The sequence below is a fragment of the Cornus florida genome, unplaced genomic scaffold, assembly GCF_030987335.1.
Source record: "Cornus florida cultivar Cherokee Brave unplaced genomic scaffold, ASM3098733v1 CherokeeBrave_3.0.0_Hap2_Chr01, whole genome shotgun sequence".
In the NCBI taxonomy this organism is placed as follows: Eukaryota; Viridiplantae; Streptophyta; class Magnoliopsida; order Cornales; family Cornaceae; genus Cornus; species Cornus florida.
Genome location: NW_026775571.1, coordinates 106198990 through 106222917, shown reverse-complemented (window position 1 = coordinate 106222917; position 23928 = coordinate 106198990). Strand labels below are relative to the sequence as shown.

At 36.2% G+C, this 23928-nt stretch overlaps 2 protein-coding genes across 3 annotated transcripts; one reads left to right on the top strand and one right to left on the bottom strand.

Moving 5' to 3' along the window:
- Positions 1-610: 610 nt before the first annotated feature.
- Positions 611-23393, top strand: LOC132312074 (uncharacterized). 2 transcript variants are annotated; one of them, XR_009483173.1, is made up of 3 exons: positions 611-2456; positions 20817-21696; positions 23028-23393. XR_009483173.1 is itself a non-coding variant. In XM_059810320.1 (2 exons), exon 1 carries the CDS (start codon positions 780-782, stop codon positions 2424-2426), a length of 1647 nt encoding a protein of 548 aa, XP_059666303.1. In that variant the 5' UTR covers positions 611-779; the 3' UTR covers positions 2427-2456; positions 23028-23393. The 2 variants fall into 2 exon arrangements, 1 of the variants encoding a protein (XP_059666303.1); XM_059810320.1 differs by lacking the exon at positions 20817-21696.
- On the bottom strand, positions 13908-15265 carry LOC132279732 (uncharacterized). The gene is made up of 4 exons (XM_059781771.1): positions 15130-15265; positions 14548-14773; positions 14365-14434; positions 13908-14264 (listed from the first exon to the last, which is right to left on the bottom strand). The coding sequence occupies exons 1-4, from the start codon at positions 15263-15265 to the stop codon at positions 13908-13910; spliced, it is 789 nt and encodes a 262-aa protein (XP_059637754.1).
- Positions 23394-23928: the final 535 nt, after the last annotated feature.

The following is a 23928-nucleotide window of genomic DNA, read 5'->3' as shown; positions in this document are numbered from 1 at the left end:
AAAGGAAAGGAATAGGAATGGAGGATTTTGGAGGGAGAGAGTAAAGCTTAAATAGTAACATTTGCTATCCCCTCAAGAGTGGAAGGGAACGAAAGGAAAAAAAAAAAAAATAGAGAGGCTAATGTTATTTCGTTAATACCAAATTTATCCTTAAATCAATGAGAATTTCTAATCCTTTCAATACCTTTCGGCAACTGCTCTTTCAGTGCATTATTGACGGGCTGGAAACAAGGTGGGCAATATTCATTAAAAAAAAAAAAAAAAAATGCATCAAGTACATTATCCTAATTAGCATTTATGGTACCATTCTTCTCATCGAGTTTATCATTTTTCAAAGCATCCTAGCTTACTCTTTCTTACTTTTGTTGGGTAGATGGTACTTCAGTTATTGTTGTGAAAGTTAGATCATAAATTTATTTTGTAACATCATCAACAATATATCACTCAATATAAATAAAGTGTTAATTACCAAGTATTATCCCCACAAACAATGTAATACCATATATTTTTGTTAAGCTTCTTTATTTGGTATTATGGGTTACAAAAATTGGTTCAAACTTTGAAATGGTTAAAAACATGTTTGGCAGTGGATGTCATGCTCAGAAATTGCATGCTTAATCTATAAATTTGTTTTTTAAAATGTAAAAGGTATATTGGTAAATTAATTAAAATGATTTCCTTTCTTTTTTTCCCTATTATTCTTTTTTTTTCATTAATTAACCCGATAAGAATATATAACTTTCCTTTCATCTCCTTTCCTTTCTTTTCCCTCGTAACAAATGTTATGCTTAAAACTAGACAGAGACGAAAAATTGAAATCGCCGTCTTGGAGAAGAGAGAGATGTCTAATTGGAAGGGTTTTGGTGATCGGTTGCTGCATTGCCGCCTGTCTATGCTTAAAACATGGGGCAATTGTTCCAATTCGGCGGCCAGATTTTACCACTCCACATGCGGTGGTGGTGGTAGTGGTAAGGGTGGTGGTTTTCTCTCTCCCGTCCGATCATCAGAGTATTTTCTTCGTCTTGGAGGCAGATCGGTCGGAGGCGTTGAAAAAAGGTGCGACCTTCTCGTCAATCCAACCTCATTTTTTTTCTTCTTGTGCTAAAGCAACAACAGATGTAGTAGTAGTAGTTGAAGAGGAGGCACGAGGACCCCTCCCTCTTCAATCGGCACCGTGGCTCATGCTACCGGCTGGATGTGGGTTGGTTGCTGAAGGCGACAGCGGAAGGTACAAGCTTGAGGCGAAGGACGGCGAGAGGGATTACTACCGGTTCTTTAGCCTTAGGGAGAAGAAAGTGGTGAAGATGAAGACGAATCTTATGCTTCCATGGCAAAGGGAATTACTTTCCCCCGACGAGGCCATCTGCTTCGGTTCGTCTCGTGGCTGGCTCGCCTTTATCCACTCTCGCAATTCCTCTCTCTATTTTTTCAACCCTTCCATTCACTCTTATCTCCCTTACCTCCCCCTCCCTCCTATCCAAACCCTCCCTTCTTTCATCTCATCATCACGCCACAATTCCAATATGCACTCACCATCTTATTCTTCTTCATCCATAAATTATAATGATATTGTTACCGAGTTTATGTTGTGGAATAACTACTCGCCCATATCATCTCAAGATCTGAATAAGGAGGAGGTTTTCTTTAAGAAGATTGTTTTATCCTCAGCCCCGTCCCCATTCCCTTCCAATCATCATCTTCATATTGAAAACACCAATAATAATAGTAATAATAATAATAATGAGGAGAGTACTTGTTCTTGTGATTGCACTGTTATGGCCATCCAAGGTTACAAGCAATACAAACTCGCCTTCTGCAAAATTGGGGATACTTCATGGACTGCCTTAAATGGAGCAGCAACAGGATACAATGATGTCATCTATTTCAGCATGGAACAAACTTTTTATGCCTTCTCCCACAGTGATGAAATTATAGAAGCTTGGTATCTCAGTAACCCTGCCTCTCCAAAGAATACTAGCATTATTTCTCATTTGCCTCCTTGGGTACACCCCACAATGGACGAACACCAAAGCCTGCTCAGACGTGTTTGGGATCCCGATCATTATCTAGTGGAGTCTTCCGGTGAGTTGTTGATGGTTGTTAGGTACTATAAGGATGGTAAACAGATAAAGACCATTCTATTTGATGTGTATAAGCTAGACTTTGTTAACAAGGAGTGGCTACTCTTGCCAAGTCTGGGCAACAGGGCACTATTTGTCGGCCTTAACGACTCTGTCTCTGTCTCTGCCTCTGATTTCCCCGGGTTGGCCATGAATTGTATTTACTTCACTAATCCTGGCAAACTCCCCGAAGACTTTCACGATTTGGGTATCTTCAACTTGGAAGATAACACCATCACTCCAATTTATGATTATGACTTGAAGATTCAACTGCCTTCTATCTGGATTGTCCCACCTCAGCAATGAAGAAAAATGGAGCCCGCCTCTGTTAAACAGGTTATGCTAATGTATTCTAGCAAATTTATGGTATGGTAGTCCAGAAATTTATATGCATCATTGTTTTTATTTTCTTATACTTTAAATTATATACTCTATATTTTGCATACTTTGTAATGACCACTAAATTTATAATACAAATTACTAACTAATTAAAGTGTGAAGTTATAAAAGAATAATTTAGTAAATTAAGAAATAATAGAAATGAAATATAATCCTAATCTGAATAGGATGCTTATTTGAGAACAATATATATAGGGATGTCCTCAAAATCTAGGGTTATTGTTTTTGAGGAAGAGAACAAGAGGTGGTCAAGTAAATTAGCAAAACAATCAGCTAAGTAGTATTCTAATTATTAATTTTTACAATAAATGGCATGTTTCTGGTATACTTTTAATAAATTTACATTTGAATTCTGTAATAATTCTTGGGTTATTGGTAATGCTATAATGGAATTGATTTGAATATATTTGTTTGGGATATGTTGAATTGGAAACATGGGACTTATATTAAAATTTGGAAGATTAAGAACACACACACAAGAATTGATATACTTATGTGCTCGTGCGTTTTTGGGTATATGATGGACCCTAAACTTTAAAACTAACCTTGGTTCATTCAAGAACATGTCGTAGATATATATGTAATGTAATATATACATATTTATAGGCTTAAAAGTTTTAAGGATTTCTGACGGTCGGGACATGAATTTGGGGCCAAGTTTATTACACAGGTTAGTTGAATTCTTTGAATGTATAGATGTTTTAATGATCTAAGAGCAATAACACCTTGTTTTTGGTATGATTAGAGAGGGTTTCTATGGTCTGATTTTGAGGTTGAAAAGGGCCGAAAGTTTCATCTTATTTTGTTATAAATTAACACAACGAATGAACGTATAATATGTTTTATGATCTAGATTTGGAGCCCTGAGATTTTTGTGTGCTTTGGGGTGGAATGTGGTTTGATTATAGAGGTTCTATTTGTCTGGTCGTGAACTATTCTTGCTGGGTCTGTATTTCATGAACACAAAGGAAGTTTGAGGAAGAAAGATGGGAATGGATCCTCTCCAATAGTTTTCCTCTCCATGTATCCCCAAGCATTCATCCAATGGGTAAAAAAAAAAAAATCACATCACCATCTTGTTTAGATTAAGTCAGTTATGAAACCATAACATGGTGATTACACCAATGATGATGTGACACGTTTTTTTATCGTTGGATAAAGCCTTGGAGACAATGGGAGAGAATCAAAATCCAGAAGGGTGAGCCATGGGCCTTATGACGAAGCCCACTCATGAGACAAGTGCTGGGAGGAGAGTGTGGTTAACCTGTTGTGAGTTTTGAGTCGGGTTTTGGCCATTTGGTACTCTCTGTGTCTGATTTTATGGGTTCGCAATTGGGTCCATCCAAAAGATTTTTATATTTATAATTGATATAAATGATGAGATATTGTTTAACAATTACAGAAATGGAAAATTATAATTAAATATTATTAGCTTAATTGAGTTTGAATACACTTAGGAACTTTGAGTTAAAATGGGATTTAAATTAGTTAGTGGTTTAATTAGTTTGAAAAGTAGCACTTTTTGGTACAAAAATTGGGAGTATGAATTAGTCTTAATTAGCTAGGTTTTGATATTTTGTGAGGATCTTAGTTTGCTGGATTTGTGATTTTTATATATGAGAATGGGATTTAAATTTGTTAGTGGTTTAATTAGTTTGAAAAGTAGCACTATTTGGTACAAAAGTTGGGAGTATGAATTAGTCTTAATTAGCTATTAGTTTGAAAAGTAGCACTATTTGGTACAAAAGTAGGGAGTATGAATTAGTCTTAATTAGCTAGGTTTTGAACTTTTATGAGGATCTTAGTTTGCTGGATTTGTGATTTTTATATATGAGAATGGGATTTAAATTAGTTAGTGGTTTAATTAGTTTGAAAAGTAGCACTATTTGGTACAAAAGTTGGGAGTATGAATTAGTCTTAATTAGCTAGGTTTTGATCTTTTATGAGGATCTTAGTTTGCTGGAATTGTGATTTTTATATATGAGAATGGGATTTAAATTAGTTAGCGGTTTAATTAGTTTGAAAAGTAGCACTTTTGGTTACAAAAGTTGGGAGTATGAATTAGTCTTAATTAGCCAGGCTTTGTTATTTTGTGTGTATCTTAGTTTGCTGGATTTGTGATTTTTATATATGAGAATGGGATTTAAATTAGGTAGCGGTTTAATTAGTTTGAAAAGTAGCACTTTTTGGTGCAAAAGTAGGGAGTATGAATTATTCTTAATTAGCTAGGCTTTGTTATTTTGTGTGGATCTTAGTTTGCTGGATTTGTGATTTTTATATATGAGAATGGGATTTAAATTAGTTAGTGGTTTAGTTAGTTTGAAAAGTAGCACTTTTTGGTACAAAAGTTGGGAGTATGAATTATTCTTAATTAGCTAGGCTTGGATATTTTGTGAGGATCTTAGTTTACTGGATTTCTGATTTTTATATATGGTACTCTCCCTGGTTGTACTTCTTAGTTATAAATTGCAGTTAAGATGAATCACAACTACAAGTATATACGGTCGGGACATGAATCACAACTACAAGTATATTGGTCAAATCTAACCCATGGAAGGAATTGGATTAAGATTTTTGATTGCGGGTGATAAAATTTCATGTGTGAACTAATATATATATATATATATATATATATATATATATATATATATATATGTAGGCATATTAATATGACTTGTGTTGTTCTTTTAAAGCGTGATTTGTGTTGTTTAGCCCTTTGTTACCTTAACGTCTTGTTGACAAGGAAAGAAACCAAAAAAAGATAAACCAAATTGTGTGTAAAGGTAGATGGTTGCATTTGTTAATGGAGTCTTGTCCCAGGTTAAAATAAATATAAATCTATGATTATCTTATAATTAATTAACTAAAAGAGTTCTTAAGAAAACATATTTTATTTTTACACTAAATCATAACTAAATACTTTCTTTTATTTATTTGAATAATGTTAATAAGCCTATTTGTGAGTTTTAATCTTGTAGCGCTTAACAGACCCACACCCATTTACATCCTACTACTTTCCAAGACGGTTGTCGAAAGCAAATTGTCGAGTGGCCCCGGTTTTCAAAATGCGTAAGCATATAACGACGCCCTTCTGGGCTGATCCCTGTTGACCTATAAGATGTTAGCATTACGTCATGTCAGAGCGAACCGTGAAAGACAGTGCACCTATCGCTAGGTTTGCAGAAGGCAATATCATCTGATCTGCTGCGGATGTCCATAGTAATTCCCATCAAGTTCTGATTTTGATGATGATGAAGAACAACAGGGGACAGCTGATGACATAAGAAAAAAATATCAGGCATTTACAAATGACCTAGAAAAGCCAAAGCAATGTCACAAAATAATTTTCAGTGGTATCTCGAATCATGGAGCAATGTCATTTTAGATTCAAGGGCTCACCATCATGTTTGTCATGACCTGACAACGGTATAGATATTATCCGTTTTGTACACTCTCCATGTTATGATTTTTCTCAAAATGTATCTTCACAATTAACATGCATCCACACGTATAAGTGTGGCATCAAAACTTCTACCAACATGGAGAACGTATTCGGTGTGCACCGGGCACATCAGAGCCGTTTGTGTACAACATGCGCGGGTATGGACAGCTCTAATGGCCTGGTGCACGGTAAACCGGGCACACCGAATATATTCTCCCCAACATGCATCCACACATATATAAGTGTGTCATCAAACCTCTCACCTAGGCGACGTAGGAAATTACAACGTTAGTTACTTGTTCACCTTATTTATTCAACATTAAGTATCACAAATGTTTATCACTTTCCAAGAAGGAAAGTGCTACATACCAGGCCTACCTAGGGAGCGACTTACAACCAACATGAAACCATGACAAATAGAATGCAAACTGCAAGATGCCCTACTCAGCAACTCCAAACTATAACTATAATACAGATCAACTGAAACAAGTAAGATGCCATACTTAGCAACTTCAAAACTATAATACAGATCAAATAAAACAAGTAAGATGCCCAATATATAGTAGCTTATCAAGTTTCATCTTCAAGATAGTAACAAACTGAAATAAAAAAAGATCAATGCTCATATAATCATATCCTTGCCAACCATGAATTCATAACCATATGCATACATTAATGGCAACCAAGCATACACTAATAAAGACCAACCAATGAGAATTATAAGCAAAACACCTTTTCAAGCACAAATCAGTTAGCACCAAAATCTACCCTAGGAGGAGAGAGATTATATTATTATGTAATAGTGATCAAGGTTGTTAAAATCAGGATTCTACCCAGAATCGTTTTGGACTCTGTAGAATCGGAATCGTAGAATCAGATTGAGAATCGCAAGATTGTACCAACTAATAAAAAAACAGTTCAAACTAACTTCTTAAGCAATAATATCTAAAACACACCCAAAAAAAAAAAAATGTATAAAAGTACCGAAAAAAGAACACAGACCAGAAGCAAGATGTGTTCTAATAAAGGAGTGCACAGACTTGATTGATTCGTAATTTCAAGCAAAACATTGCAATAGGTTTGATTTAAGGGAGTTAATCTGGGCGGATAACAGGCCCTTCAGAACCCAAAAAAAAAAAAAATTGAACAAAATAAAGAAAGAACATAATATAATAAGAACCCAAAAAAAAATTTTGAACAAAAAAATGAAGGAACAAATTTCAATCAAAAATGAACAAATTTCAGAAACAAAAAAAAAAACACACACACACAACTTTTAAGTTTGAGTGATATGAGAAGTCTGTCAACTATGTCGAGGAGAGTGTCAAACTGTCAACCAAATTGAGGTCGAAGAGCCAGCAAATGAGTTTGAGTGCCTAATTGAAGCTTCCATGACGATTGCAGTCTGTCGAGGAGCCAGCGATGTCAAACAGAAGCCAACTTGCGGAGAAGAGATGACTTGTCGAGGAGCCAAAGATGTCGTGACTCGAGAGAAGAGGAGAAGCTACAGGTTGTGGGACTTGTGTCGCGATGTGTCTGAGACAATAGAAGGGTAGAAGAGACGGGTAGTGTCGTGATGCAGAAAATTAAGGCTTCGGATTTAAGTTGAAATGCTATATTGCTGTTTTGGGCCGTCGGCCATTTGTTTTTTAAGAAGCCCAACCGTGAACGGGCCAGAAATTTAGCCCAGCAAAGGAATAAGTCAGAATTGGGCTAAGTCGCTAGAATCCTACGATTTTGTGATTCAAGACCAGATTCAACCGATTCTGGGGCGATTCAAACACTGTTTGCAATTTTTATGTGATTTCGATCGATTGTGTGGGTGGGATCGTAGAATCGTGTGATTCTACGACCCATAATCGCCATTTTCATAACCTTGATAGTGACAAGAGTACTTGTCAGGCTGCCCATTGGAGTTGCACAAAAAAACACATTGTTGTTCGTAGCATTACTCTTCAGACACTATTGTTACAGAATTGGACTAGAGCAAGTACTTCTGTACAATCAGGATATTAATCCTCGAATTGAACAAAAAGCATATTGAACTTGTGTAATATTTAGGAAGCCCGATCTAAAAGACCAGATCCTTCAGAAAAAGAACCAACTTCACAATGTTTAAAATACTGACTTTTTAATGATTTTAAACTTTTGGCTAATTTTAAACTTTTCAGGATACTAATCCTCGAATTGAACAAAAAGCGTATTGAACTTGTGTAATATTTAGGAAGCCCGATCTAAAAGACCAGATCCTTCAGAAAAAGAACCAACTTCACCATGTTTAAAATACTGACTTTTTAATGATTTTAAACTTTTGGCTAATTCTACAAACGAAAATTTCGAAACTACTCCTCATCATTGCTTACAGTACATTGGAATTGTCCATCTTAGAAAAAAGAAATATTTGTCCACTTGCCAAACTTCAAACTACTTGGTTGGGAGTAAAAAAAGGCAAACATCATGGGAAAGAAAAACACAAGCTTGTTCTTTTTTCTTTTTTTTTTTGGGAAAATAAAGCAAATTTATTAAGAAAGTAAAAATAATTACAATAGTGGGCCTGCTGACTCAACCAAAGGAGAAATACAAAAGCCAAAAATTGGCCCAACAAGGGAAGGCCCAGTTTCAACCTAATAACCGAAATTAACGGCTTGTTTGGCCATTAATTGGGGGTATCAAGGAACAATCCGATGAGTAGCCCTAGCGAAGACGATGATCGGAGAAATTTTCAATCCGGCGGCCTCGGAGGAGGACGACAGCAAGCCGGGGAAAGATTCCAATCTGAGAGGATCTTCCTCAATGTGGCACAGTCTTGCAAGAATCCCAATTTGAGTGTTGTAGTGATAGTTGCTGTGATTCGAGCGAGCACCATTCTTTGAGATGATCTCTTCCCTCTGAAAATTCTTTCATTTTTTTCCTCCCAAGTGTAATAAACCATGGAAGAGAAACATAATTTGCGATGAAGATTTGCTGGGGAGTTCTGTTTCCATTGCGTAGACATCAATTGAATAAGATCTTCCCAGTTAGTGATAGCAGTGAAGAAGTTACACCTGATTTTGATGAATCATCAGATAGGAGACACAAAACAACATGTGAGGAATAAATGCTGGTGTGATTCCGATTGTGATTGACATAGAGCACAAAGGTTGATGTGGTTGGACATTGATCTGCTATCAAGGGTAGGTAACCTGAGTTGCACAGCTAACCATAGATTGAATTTCATCCTAGGGATTGTAGGAGAAACCCAAACTAGGTTGTGCCAATGGACTACTTGCGAGTGCTCTGTGATGAACAATGCTGTGTGCTTAAAACTGAACTTGCCATTTGGAGAGGTGTGATACCCCCGAATTTCCGAATGCGGGTTGGCCAGGCCCACGCCCGAACACCCGAGGATATCAAAAACGAATCGGCAATAAACGAACACAGAGTACAAAAGAATAAAGAAGAATAAATAAAATGCTGACAAGAAACTAAAATGATAATCTAATAATAAACCTCAGAATATATTTCCATTAATTAATAAACTCTTCTGATACAACCGATCCTCCAAAATATAACTCGGGAATCCATACTGTGTGGACCCCTAGAAAATCCAAGCTAAACAAATGACAGTAATAACTGCCTAAATCAGGAAACTGAATCATAAAGGAACTCCTATGTAACATCGGAAGAATGAAGTAGACTGATACCCGCTCAGCACGAACAACCTTTACTCCTGACGAACACCTGAAAAATAATGGTGGGTCAGGCCCACAAACAAGTTCTACTCTACTACAGTCCAAGCAGAGATCCGATACACGTATACATCCTAGTCAATCCAACAGTAACTAGTAGTCCGTATATATATATATACACACTAAAGGAACCTCACTAAACTATAGGGTTATCTCAACCTGAGTAGTAGGCAACATGCAAAACGCACATAAAGTGGGCATGAGTACCTAGACCTACCAGGGTACACAACTACACTATATCTAGTTACACATCCCTGGCGATATACGCGCCCTAACCATTGATCCTGAGACTTAAGCTCATATCATGGCACCATACTTATATATATAAAATCTAGTAACCATCCTATCCAGTATAAATTAATCCTCCATAAGTCATTCAACTTGTTCAGCTGACCTGACTTGAATATAAGTAGGACTTAACATTTTAGTTAATCCATTCCCTTATATAATAAATTAATCATCCATAAGTCATTCAATTTGTTCAGCTGACCTGACTTAAATATAAGTAGGACTTAACATTTTAGTTAATCCATTCCCTTATATAAAATAGGTAGGACTTAACTAATAAGTTAATTCATCCCTAGAATGCCACTGTCCCATACCGGTGCATTAAACCACACAATCCAACAATTGATGTAACAATTAAGAAAATACATCAAACATTCTATAAATAACTATGATAAATATGATATCAAGTTATCACATAATAGGAATGACTTATTATTTCTTTAAACTTCCTATATCATATGTCCTACACAAACTGAATCTTAGACATGATGATATTTTATTATACCGTTAAATAAGCATTCTCCGTATCCAATTCATCCTACACATTTAATCTCAATTGCTTAAACATATTAAAAGATTAAATTTATTCGTTTGTTTAAAACATTCGAATAGCAAGCATCATTATGATTGAGTCTATTAAAATTTATTTAAACCCAAACCTAGTTCCTATTTAATGTTCAGGAATCCTAGGCATGTTTCTACGTTCCATCATTGCATAGATATGAAAAAATACATAATGTAAACATATAAAAATTCACACCAGAAATCAAATCAAAATCATGCATTTATCAATTCATAACACAAGAGCAGATATGAACCAATTTCATAAAACCTATGTTCTAATCCAATTAAACATGCATAATTATTTAATTTTATGTGTTTAATAAATCCTGGAATTTCCTAGGCATGCATAGAAATACGAATTAAAGGGAAAGAGATAGAAGAAGAACTTGCCTTAAACTTTCGGATCGAAAGTTAAACTTCTTCTTCCTTGATCTTCTCTCTACAGAGTTTTTCTCTTCCTTCCTTCCTTCTCTAACTCTCTCTCTCTAGAATATATCACGTGAATATTTCTAACCCCCTTTTACAACCTGTAGCTATATATTTATAGGCTAAATAAAATAACCCTAACCCTTTTCCCAATCCAAGTCAACTTAAAAAAAAATAAAATATTAAAAAGGTAAGTAAAATATGTTACGTATATAATTTATGTATATCTTTATTAAATAAATAAATTATACACATCCCATTATTTATTAATGGATTATCCAATAATACTTAAGTTACCATAATATTATAAAGTAACTTAAAATGTAACACGTATCAAATCTATGTATATTTTTATTATTTAAATATAAAACATATACATCAGATTAAATATTACTACCCAAGTTACCATAAAAGTAATTAATAAATTACTTTCCCTTTTATATATATTAAAAAGGTAAGTAAAATATGTTACGTATATAATTTATGTATATCTTTATTAAATAAATAAATTATACACATCCCATTATTTATTAATGGATTATCCAATAATACTTAAGTTACCATAATATTATAAAGTAACTTAAAATGTAACACGTATCAAATCTATGTATATTTTTATTATTTAAATATAAAACATATACATCAGATTAAATATTACTACCCAAGTTACCATAAAAGTAATTAATATATTACTTTCCCTTTTATATATATTAAAAAGGTAAGTAAAATTTGTTACGTATATAATTTATGTATATGTTTATTAAATAAATAAATTATACACATTTCATTATTTATTAATAGATTATTCAATAATACTTAAGTTACCATAATATTATAAAGTAACTTAAAACATAACACGTATCAAATCTATGTGTATTTTTATTATTTAAATATAAAACATATACATCAGATTAAATATTACTACCCAAGTTACCATAAAAATAATTAATAAATTACTTTCCTTTTTATATATGTATATAATATATATCTATATATATACATACATTATCCATGGGTAATAATCCATACACATCCAATCTCCTATCCAAGTAATCCATGGGACCCATTAGGGGTATTACAGGAGGCTAGCCATATCTTGCTATCACTTCTTGAAGAACATGGCGAAGGCTGAAGTAATAACTCAGGAATGGCAGATGTAAGACTTGTAGGAAATGACCAAGATGAGTTTTGTATGAAGGTGTCGACTGTAGTTGATTCATTGAACCCTGCATCAGTAAGACTTGTTAGTGGAAAACGATTGCAGAGAGGTCCACCTGAGGACTAGTTATCAAACCAAAATGAGGTCCCTGAGCCATTGCCAATCCTGTGCTTGAAAAGCTGTCTACCAATGTGCCTATGCTGTAAAATCTTCCTCCAACTCCAAGAGCAAGGGTGAGGGAAGTTGATTGTCCAAAAGTTTCTTGACTTGATGAGGTGAACCCTACACCAAGTGATCCAAATTCTGTCATGGTTGTTTGAGTGAAGATCCCAAATATACCTTAGGATGCCAGCTTTGTTTGAAATTTCCAAGTTTGGAATGCCAAGACCCCCTTCCTTCTTAGGTAAACAAACTTTACTCCAAGTAAGTTTTGCTCCTGTGGATTTCATTTCAGTACCTGACCAGAGGAAAGACCTGAATATTTTGTTGAGCTCATTGATTACAGCTTTGGGTAGGATAAAGATGCTTGCCCAGTATACTTGTGTTGAGACCAATACAGCCTTGATAAGTTAGAGTCTGCTTGCATAGGAGAGTGACCTTGAAGACCAATGTGAAATCCTGTTTGTGATATTTTCAATAAGTATGCTGCAATAGCTTGATTTGAGCTTGGTGGATATGAGTGGAACACCTAAGTATTGGACTGGAAGAGATCCAATCCCAATTCCTAGCATGGCTGTGATTGCAGCTTCAGTGTGGGGATCAGTTCCAGAGAAGTAAACGTTGCTCTTGGATAGATTGATGTCCAATCCTAACATACAACAGAAGTGATCAAGGGCAGATTTCAACACTGATACTGAGGTGATGTCTCCATGACAAAACAGGAAGAGGTCATCAGCATAAGAGAAGTAAGTGATCTTCAATGCACCACATTTCCAATGGAATTTGAATGTGTGCGCTCTCCTTACATATTCATTAATGATGGATGATAGAGTGTCCATGACAATAACAAATAGGAAGGGGGAGATGGGATCACCTTGTCTCAATCCTCTCCTACCTTTGAAAAACCCTTGGAATTCTCTATTGAGGGCAATAGTGAAAGAGGGTGAAGTGAAGCAAGCCTGTAATAGTGAGATGAACTTGGTTGGGAAGTTAAGAAGCTTGAGACAGCTTAGGATAAAATCCCATTTGACTGAATCAAAAGCTTTCTTTAGATCTATCTTGATAGCACATTTGGCAGTGGAGGACTCAATGTGGTACCCCCTTAATAGCTCATGAGCTAGAAGAATGGGATCCGTGATCTTCCTCCCATTTATAAAGGCTGATTGTGTCATATCAATAATGTATGGTAGAGAGAGCTGCAACCTGGATGCCAGAATTTTGGATATACATTTATAGATGGAGTTGCAGCAAGATATTGGTCTGTAGTCATGTATGGAAGTTGGATTTTTGTATTTTGGAACCAAAGCAATGTAGGTATTGTTTGCTTCAGACAACATTTTGCCATTCCTGAAGAATTCAGCAATTGCCTTGGTAACAGAGTTCCCCACAATACCCCAAGCTCTTTGGAAAAATGCAGCATTGTAACCATCAGGGCCTGGGACTTTGTCCTTGCTGAGCCTGAACATACATAGCTGAATTTCACTATTAGAAGGAATGCCATCCAAAATACTGTGTAGGTGGTCAGGAACCAATTTGGTAAAGACGGGATGCAGATTAGAGATGGAATGAGTAGTAGGGGGAGAGCAACCAAACAAGTTCTTGAAGTGATTTACAACTTCAGATTAAATGGCTTCACAATCTGTTAGGACCTGACCATTTTTAGTGGTGAGAGATACAATTTTCTTTCTGTTATTTCTGGAGGAGAGGGATTTATGGAAGTAGGAGGTGTTGCTGTCACCCAACTTTAGCCAAGTCATTCTTGATTTCTGCCTCATCATGTCTTCTTGGTGCTTGGCCAGCCTTAGATATTCACTTGTTAAAATTTTCTCCATATGTCTGAGGTCTTCATTACTTGGATCTATGTCAACGTCAGTTTGGCAGGCATCAAGCTCCAATTTGACTGCATGTAGCTTCAAGTCAATATATGTGAATTCCTTTTTGCAGTTATTTTTGAGGGCTTGTTTCAGCAATTTGAGTTTCTAGACACATTGGAACATTACTGTGCCTCTGATGTAAGTTTGCCACACTTGCTGAACTGAGGGTAGGAAAAGGGGATGATTGCTCCAGGCATTGAAAAACCTGAATGGGATGTTCCTTTTTGGGATGTTGAAATTCAAGGAAACCAAGATGGGACTGTGGTCTGAGATCCCTGGAGCCAAGAAGCAACACTCAGATACTAGGAAGGAGTTGATCCACTTTTGATTGACCAAGGCTCGATCTAGTTTTTTGGCAATGCAGGCTGCTCCCAAGCTCTTGTTACACCAGGTGTACAAGATTCCATTAAATTTAAGGTCTTCAAGTTCAGCTTTTTGCAGGCATTCTTTGAAATCCATCATGGCTGGGCACCATCTCATGTTTCCACCATGCTTCTCATTAGTATTAGGGATGACATTGAAATCTCCCATTAGAAGCCATGGGGATTGAGCCAGGTTGCCTGCATGAAAGGTGATATTTTCCCAAAGTTGTTGTCTTTCTGTTGCTGTGTTGGCTGCATAAATGAAAGAGGAGAAGAAATAAATGTTTTGCCCTATGCTAGATATATTGCAGTGAATTGCTTGCTTATTGATATCTGTCACATTGAGCTGTAAAACATTGGGGTTCCATAGAACCCAAATTCTACCCAGTTGAGAGAAATTGTAGTTATGTACAATTAGTCATGAAGGAGCCAAGAATGTGTGAATAGATTCAATGTTCATTTGTGAGACCTTAGTCTCTACAATACAAAGCAAATCAAGATTTTTGTCAGAGATGAGCTTTTTGATCTCTGACTGCTTAGAGGGCTGATTCAGCCCTCTAATATTCCAAGTAAGGAGACTTAACATAAGGAAGAGGGGGAGGGAGAACCTTCAGGATGCCTGTGGCCTAGAGCAGAACCAATAGACATCAAATTTGTGTTGCTACAGGATTTCCTTCTTGCTTCTTTCTTCAGTGATCTAACTGTTAACTTCTCACTTGTGGATTTTGAAGAGGGTGTTTGCATAATAGGTGGTTGCTGAGTTTTTCCTTGTTTTTTGCATTGAGGGAAGGTAAATGGAGGAGGTGGAGATACTTTGGAGGTGTGCTTATGGTGAGTCATGGATGGAGGTGGAGATATGTTTGAGAAGTTTAGCTTCTTGGAACATAGAGGGGAGTGGGGGGGTGAGTGTGAGGGAGGTGACATGGTTGAGCTTGGGTATGTGTTCTGCACCAATGTGCCTGCTGAAGAGGTGGATGAGGATGCTGACTTGGAGTGTATTGGTGTGCTGGCTTCTTGGGGTAAGAATTGTAGGGTAGAGAAATGATTTGCTGAAGGGCTTGTGTGGGGTTGTAATGGGGATTCATGGATGATTACTGGTGGATTTCTCCTGTTCTTTCTAACTGTGATCCATTCTGTGGTCGGGGGATTGTTTGCTGTAGTGTGGTCTTGCTGTGAGGTGCTGGGATTTTGATTTTTTGTGATAGTATTGTAATTGGTCTTATGGTGGAGAGGTTTGATGAAGCTAAGAGGGCATTGGTTTTCAGAGTGGTTAAGCTGCTTGCATTTAGTGCAGAATTTAGGGAGCCACTGGTACTCAATTCTGATTCTTTCAGTACTGCCATCCTCCATCTTGAGCTGGACTTCATTTTGCAATGGTTTGGATAAATCAAGGTTAATGCATATTCTTGCATATTTGAGCTTGGTTCTATTCTCTGTGGCTTCATCAGCATGAAGGGCTCTCCCACTGAACTAGAGATGTAGCTGAGACCTTTGGCTGTCCAGTAATTTGGGGGAATATTGTGAAATTTGACCTATGAAGGGACGCAGCCCATGTGAGTGAGATGGGGTTGATTCAATTGGCTCCGTTTCAACAAGGAGAAAGGATGGCCAGCAATTGTCCATGGCCCAAGTGATAGTACCTTTTCAGCTTCAGTTGTTGAATGGAATATGAAAAAATAGGAATTTCCCTCTCCTTGTATTGTTACAATGAGACCATGTTTGCTCCATAACTTGGTTGCTGCAGCATGAATGACTTTGAAGGGGACCTTTTTATGGATAGATACACCTACCACGTGAGCATCATTCTAGAATTGTTGACATTCTTCCAACACTTCCTTTGGTAGTTCAATGATGCCAGATGTTGAAGGTGGAGGAAGGAACTCAAACTTCATTTTGTCATTCCTGTTTTTGACCATTTCCGACCAGGGATTTATTTGAAGGTTAATGGTTTTGGGGGAGGTGGAATGGGGTTTAGCAGGTTGAGGGTCAGTGGTGTGATGGGCTAATGTAGGTATAGGTATAGGGTTGGTGTGTATGCTTGGAGAGTTTGGTTATAAGGCCAACATAGGCTGTAAAGTAGGTGATGGGCTTACCTCCTCAATTGGGATGGTATGTGGGGTATGTGGTAAGGTTAGTGCATTGGATAGTGTTGACTGTGGATGAGCTTGTAGTGGTAATGTGACCACTCCATTCGAATTCGAATTCAAATTTGAACACAAACCTGGGTCCACCTTGTTTGTCAGATCATCGAGGATTGGGGTGGAGGTTGCCGGTTGCCGTTGGTGGTGGAGCTGCCTCCTAAGCTCAGCAAGTTCTGATTGCAACTTTGAGATGGTGTCCATATAGCCTTGTTGTTCTTCCCTTAAATCAGAGATTATCTTGTTCCTTTCTCTGTACATGTCCAATGCCTTGCCTAAATTTTCATCTTTCCATTGCAATTGTTCATTGAGTCGATCAATCTGGTGCCCTGGAGAACTATATAATAAAGGGTTGAAGTTTCTTATTTGCTGCGGCTTTGGAGGGCTAGAAGCTTGGTTATGGGTAATGGGGGCTTCCTGCGAGTGAGGAGAGATGAGCTCATTTGTTGAGGAAGGGGTTGCAAGAATAGTGTTCTTAGAATTAATAGCAATAATATTGTAGTCAAAGGTCAAATTAGGGATTTTTTATAATACCAAAAAAGAAAAAAGAAAAAAATTGGAATCTATATATTCGGCTTAAATTCCTACTCAGGAGTTCCAAACTATAATACAAATAAATGAAACAACCAATATGTAGCAACTTATCGAGTTAAATCTTCAATACACTCGAACAATACAGTGACAAACTGAAATCATGATGAACAAAGCTCATTAATCATATCTCCTTACCAATAATGCATGAATTTTAACAATGTGCCCACATTAAATGGTGACCAAACATACACTAATAAACACTAGCCAATGAGAATTATAAGCAAAAACACCTTTCTAAGCACCAAAATCTACCATATTAGGCAATTGCATATATAATCAAGATCAATTGCATGTATAATCAAGATCAAGTGCTTTAAACATCAAAGCCTTGCTCCTGCCAACCATAATGAAAGAGAAACAACAAACTTACCTAGATGAAAGGGAAACCTCCAAAAGGAGCTAGCTAGCTGTCTGTGTTGGGGTCAACCCAAACTGGCTGCGGGTCAATGACCTTCACCCTACTTGGATAATAAGGTTTTATGCGGTTATCTACAAGGCTAAAGACGCCATTGTCATGGCCACCATATGCGTTGTTAAATTCTTTTAAGTAATCGTCTGCAAAATAGATAGAATTCCCCACCAGCTCCGGATAATCACGAGTTGAGAGAGAAAAGGAATTATTATAACCCACAAACATAGCCCGATCACCTAAGCATTCCACGTTTTCCCACTTATTGTTATCGGAATCAAACTTATGAACATCAAATCCCATAGTCCAATAAGCATCATCATCGTGAATGAAATAATTTTCCCATTCATCATCATTAATCTTATTCTCTACTTCCAATCTTCGACTTCGAGCTATAAACCTGCAAAGCAGCAAAATATCCCCACAGGATTCAACTAAATAAATTTTCTCACCCCAAATATAAGATTCCTTAAGGCCTATGAAAAAATTGCTTTTGGGGACGAGAAGGGTCTCTGAGGTCCCAAGCTTCTATGCTAAAATCGAATCTGAGGGCAAAAAATCGCTGGTCCTTGCTGCAATATATAATGTCAGCATACATTGGGCCCGAAACGTCCAACATAGTCCACCTCTCGTCCCCTGGTTTGCAGAAGCCAATTTCATCACCTCCGCCGTGGATGGCCATTATAGTGCAGTTCCCGTCAATTTGTGGTTTTGATAGTGATGAAGAATAACAGGGGACCGTTGGGGCTGATGACATAACAAGCCTTTGTACGAAGTAACAACAGGCGCGTTCCGAGGACATCTTTTCCTCGTATGTGTACACCTCGGAATTGCAGTCTGCGTGTATTAAGTTGATGAACTGTGTGATGAGAGAAGGGGAAGGGGAGGAGTGATCGGATTTGAGGGAGCGAAAGCCGCGAACGGAGGGGATGGTTTCGACGGAAGGGAGGGGAATGTAGGGGAAATGAGGAGAGTCTATTAATGGATTATAGAGATAAGGATGACAATTGTGAGGGTGGTTAAAGGCCAGCCAGCCATGAGAAGAGCCCACACAAAATGCGCCATTCGGCATAAGAAGCTCCCTCTGCCATGGTACACTGAGAGTCCTTCGAACCCTAAATTGACTCTGCTCCGAAAGGCTGAAGAAATGAAAATACTCCTCATTGTTCTTGTTGCTGGACTCCGAATTGTGGTGATCGACAACATTAACACCGGGAGGTACCATGAGCAATGGTGATGAAGACAGTGATCGAGGACTTACAGGTAGAGAAGAAGAAGAACAACGCCGGATCAGCAAAAACATCGCAGCTTTTTTGAAGCATCCACCTCCAAGGAGCAAACCACTACCACCACTGGTACTGGAGTTGTGAAAACTCGCCGGGTTAGAACAATTACACCGTATTTTCTGCATGGACTGGTGGGAATACAGCATCCGATTGCCACAACTCCTCCAATTAGCCGCCATTCCTCTCTCTTTCTGCTATTTCGCTGTCGTGACCTAAGTAGATTTTGTTGTGATGGGCTTTTGGCCAAGTTGGACCATTATACTAACTAGCTGGATAGTCCATGTAACCTTGTACAGTTTTATCCCATAATTTAACTTTTCGGAAGAAAAAAAACGATTCTTTATATATTTCCCAATTAATAATCAACAACCCAAATAACTATTTGTAGACATGTATAGTGTTACCCAAATTCCACGTCAAAATATGCATATTTTCTTTACCGGTGAACTGCAAATTAAAAAGACTGAAATAGTTTCAAAAATGTGCAAAGTGTAATGATACGAAACCTGAAACAGAAAAGGCGAAAACTCTCAATCTAATAATTTTTTTTGGGCAGAATCTCATTTTCTTTGGGCAGAACCACATTTAGCCTAGTTGCTTGGCTCGAGTAATCGTGTTGGATACATGTCTGAACAATAAAGCTATTGTATGAGATGTGCCCAAGGACAGTCTCTGAATGATGCATAAAGAAACCTGGTTTGAGTCCTGATGATTGTTTCTATATCATCCATATAATAATCAGTTCATCACATTATGTCCCTGAGAATGAAACTCGGGGTTTAGAGGAAGATTAAAGTTTGTTCATCGAAGATTTAGGAAGTAACACAAACATCATAGACTAATGGTGTAAACCTGGCTTGATTACACAGATGGTGAAAGTGTCCTTAACAGATGTATGTCTTAAAATTCCAAAATCAATTATAACATCATAACAATCCATGATGTGTATTCATATCTCTTTTGGTGTCTAAAGAACAATCTTGGATTATATGATGCAAATTGATTGCAAAAAAAGAACATTATCAGCATTTTATAAAATGTATATTCTTTTCTTTTTTTTTTTAATCTAATTCAGCCAACTGGTTTAGCTTTTCTACCATTGCACCCGTGCACTCAATGCACATCGTCTAACAAATACCATTACTGGATGTTGATTTACCATGACAACTATGTTTTAATATCCTGAGTTTTGTGGTCGAGCAAATCTGACGTCAGAAAATCACTCTTGCTTTTTGACATAGATACCAATTAAGTCCATATAAGCATAAGCAGGCAACAACAGTAAGAACTAGTGCAACTAAAGTATTGTGTGGGAATGATTCGTTCTTGGTTCCAAGTTCCAAACACGATGACATATGTTTTGGCTTGGAATTAAGTGGTAACTCAGTAGTCAACTTTTATTGTGTTCAATTAGTTGATCATTAAGTGTATTTTTAGTATCTTCCATGTAACTTTAATCATTATTGTGGGTTTTACTGTTAGTGAGGATGTAGACTACTGCTCCCATGGTGCCTGGATACTTTAAACACGCAGCAGTCATTAAGTACTTCAGTTCAAAATTGTGGTTTTGATTATGATGGGTTTAGGTCCACAAATTACCTGCAGCAGTCATTAGCTAGCCAGAGAACCAAACATTACTTCATTACAATATCTTTCGATTATTTTCAGAAAATGGTTGTCCAGAAAACAATGAGGTTGATGAGCAGCAAACAATGAGGTTGATGAGCATCCTACAAACAATGATTTTATATTTTGCTGAACATGATTTTAGTTCAAATTAAAATTTTGTATGAGTGATGACATAAACTATTTATATTTTTAATTTCATAAATATTGGGGCAAATAGTAAACCAACTAGACATCTTCAGGTCATTTACTTTGGACGCAACAACCTACTAAATTTTGTCAAACCCTATACGTGATTGTCCTTGCTCGCCGCTCCTCACAGCTTAACCCCGCTCGGATCGGAGTCTCCGTCGACCATTGAACCAGACTATTGGTAGCTATTTCTTTCTCTGACTCTATCTCTCTTTCTTTTTCACTCTTTGTTCAGTTTTTATTTTTATTTTTTATATTATGTATGTTGATTTTTTTTTTAATTATTATTATTATTTTGTTGATGTTACTAGCCAATGAGATTGTGTATTATTTTGATTTTTCCTTTTCTTCTTTTTCAATCCGAAATTATGCAGATTGTGTATTCTTCTTGACTCTCCACTGCTATATTCTAATTTTTCTTTGTATTTGTTGTGAATTTTTCATAGGTATTTGTTTGTTTAGAAATCTAAATTTTTCATGGTCATCTTTTCATAGTGTAGAGATGAGAGAGAGAGAGAAAGAGGAAGTTGAGAGAAACCCATTTCACTTCTTGGGTGGTCTCCTATTAGGGTTATAGTTGTGACAATTTTAAGGGTTGTTCTTACTTTTAAATCTATACTGATATATTATTTTATTCAGATTTTGCATGCTTTCTTTGCCAGTTAGTCATTATGAACTTGAGTTATTTTCACTTCAAATTCTTCTACTTTCTGTTATATTATTATGATTTTATGCTAGGATAAGTTGTGAATGCAAGGTCCTTTTGTTTTTTCCTTCGTGTTTCTATTTGGTAAGATGTGAATGAAAATGCTTGTAAATATTTAAGTCAATTTTCAGTAATTTCTTCACACGTTTAAATTTTGTTCATTTAGTATAGGTTTATTCCTTGCAAGATAAAAAGCTAAATGGCATGAGTAGTATTGGAAAAGAGTAAGTTGTTTTGGGTTAATTTATCTATTTTCAAATGATTGAGCAAAGCCAACAACTTAACTGTGCCTAATCATTTCTATATATCTGACATGATTCAATTTCACACCCTATATGTGAGTTTAGTGTTATTGTGTGCTATTTCATTCTTAGCATTCTATTCGACTGTATGACATTATAATGTTGATTTGTGCTTGCTTCTAGGTAACATCTTGTGTTTTGTGTATAAACGATTTTGTGCATATGGATTGAGAAATTAGTTTTAGGTTTTTAACTTTGCAAAAAAAATATTGGGTTTTAGCTAGTACATTGTTTTTTTATTTTTTTTTTGGTGCTCCCCTTTAAACCCTCTGTTTACTTCTCGGGGATGAATGAGCAAAAAAGAAAGCCAACAACTAAAGAGAGCATATTGTTTGTGGTAAAAAATGCAGTGATTATTCTTCATTTTTCTTTTTTCACTTCAATGAACGAGTGTTGGTTTATTTTGACAATGGATTGCAACAAATTTTATTGGTTTATGTAAATAATAGTACTCCTGTTAGATTATTGTTCCTGGGATTTTGAACAAAGGGGTTATTGTTGGCACCCAACTCTCCTCCTCGTGATTTGCTTTTTGGGTGTATATCATTTCTTTATCTATTGATTATCTGGGAATACACATCCTTTTCTAATGACGTATGAAAGAGCTCTTATATATCCTGACATCAATGCTTAAAGTACTAATGTGTGTGTGTGTGCACACACACACATATTGAACTGCTAGTAGCCATCCTTTCCTTGCCATGATTGACGTTTTAAAGTATTTCTATGATAATATTTCCATTTTTTTTTTTTTTTTTTTCAGATTATTGGAACAAGTGATGGAAACTCATTTAGTGCTATCACACACCTAAAATTCTATCTAAAACACGGATTGTTTAAATTAGCAATTTGCAACCAGATCAAATGCCCTGGAATGATTTCACTATTCTGTTTTGAAATTTACATAACATGCCTAGAAATGGGCCGAGCTCGTTGCAAACTCGCTATTAATATGTGCACCTTGGTGTGAGATACATGGCCCTAATCGACGGTAAAAATCATGGAGAGTGTTTTGGTGCATTTATGGAAATATAAAATCGCTTTAGAAAGGAAACCTGTAAATGGATTTTAGGGGCATGCATGCCCTTGTATGTTGTTTTGTGTTGCTGTTGATTTTAAAAATATTTATTTTGTAGAAACATGTTTTTTTTTTTTTTTTTTTTTCATGTGCACTTCATGGACGGTATTAGTGACAAACATGTTGTAGAATAATTTTCAAGTTCGTATTTTTTATGATGCTTTGCATTTTGCAGAACCGGGAAGTCCAAAGAGAAAGTGTGACTGAGAGATTAAAGATCTTGTTTGAAGACATACCGAAATTGTTGGAAGTTCATTTCAAGAAAAACTAAGTGATATTGTGGATGTGTTAACTTTCACCTCAACGTAAACTTTTTTCTGCTTTGCAAATCTGATTTTGTGGTTCGACTTCTGGCTAAGGTGATCAATTGTGGGCCTTTGTCTGCTGGCTATGGTTATCAGTATTAAGTGATAGAAAAACTAAGTGATATTGTGGATGTTTTAACATTCACCTTAACGATATTTATTTATTTTTTATTTTCTCCTTTGCAGATCTGATTTTGTACTTCTGGCTATGATTATAAAATTGGGAGTTTCGTTTACTCTGGTTTTGTTGATGTTCAGTGACGGATTCAAAAAATTTTGTGAGGGTGGTGATCTTTTAGTTTGTGGGGTCAAATTTATATAGTGGGAGTTTTCTTCATAAATTTTTTAAAAATAAAAAATATAAATAAATAAATCAGTGGGCGAATTGTAATATTAGTTAGGGTATCTTTAAAAATTCTCAAAAATTTGAAGTATAAAATACAAAAAAAAATAATAATTCAGTAGGGATGAATTATTATTTTAGTAGTACTATCTTCACAAATTCAAAAAAATTTAAAATATAAAATGAAAATATAAAAATCCTGTAGAGACATGGTCCTATGCTAGGTCCTGGCTGTTGACGTGGCTTTCTCTTGTAAGTTTTTTTTTTTTTTTTTCCCTTCAGCTTTGCAAATTTAATTTTGAGGTTCAGTGCTTATTCCAAGTTTCTTGGAGATGGTGAAAATTGCAGTTTTGTTAATATTTTGTACAAGTTTCATTTTCATTCTCTCGCTGGTAACTATCTTGGCATTTGGGATATTATGACTATTT

Excerpts from the sequence above, each read along its gene's own strand:
- LOC132312074 (XM_059810320.1), top strand. The coding sequence starts at position 780 with ATGTTATGCTTAAAACTAGACAGAGACGAAAAATTGAAATCGCCGTCT.
- LOC132279732 (XM_059781771.1), bottom strand. The coding sequence starts at position 15,265 with ATGCAAACACCCTCTTCAAAATCCACAAGTGAGAAGTTAACAGTTAGA. Across the intron at positions 14,774-15,129 it reads AGGCCACAGGCATCCTGAAG|CCAACACAGCAACAGAAAGA; the intron begins GTTCTCCCTCCC and ends TCATTTATGCAG. Across the intron at positions 14,265-14,364 it reads AAAAGGAACATCCCATTCAG|AAACTCAAATTGCTGAAACA; the intron begins GTTTTTCAATGC and ends CAATGTGTCTAG.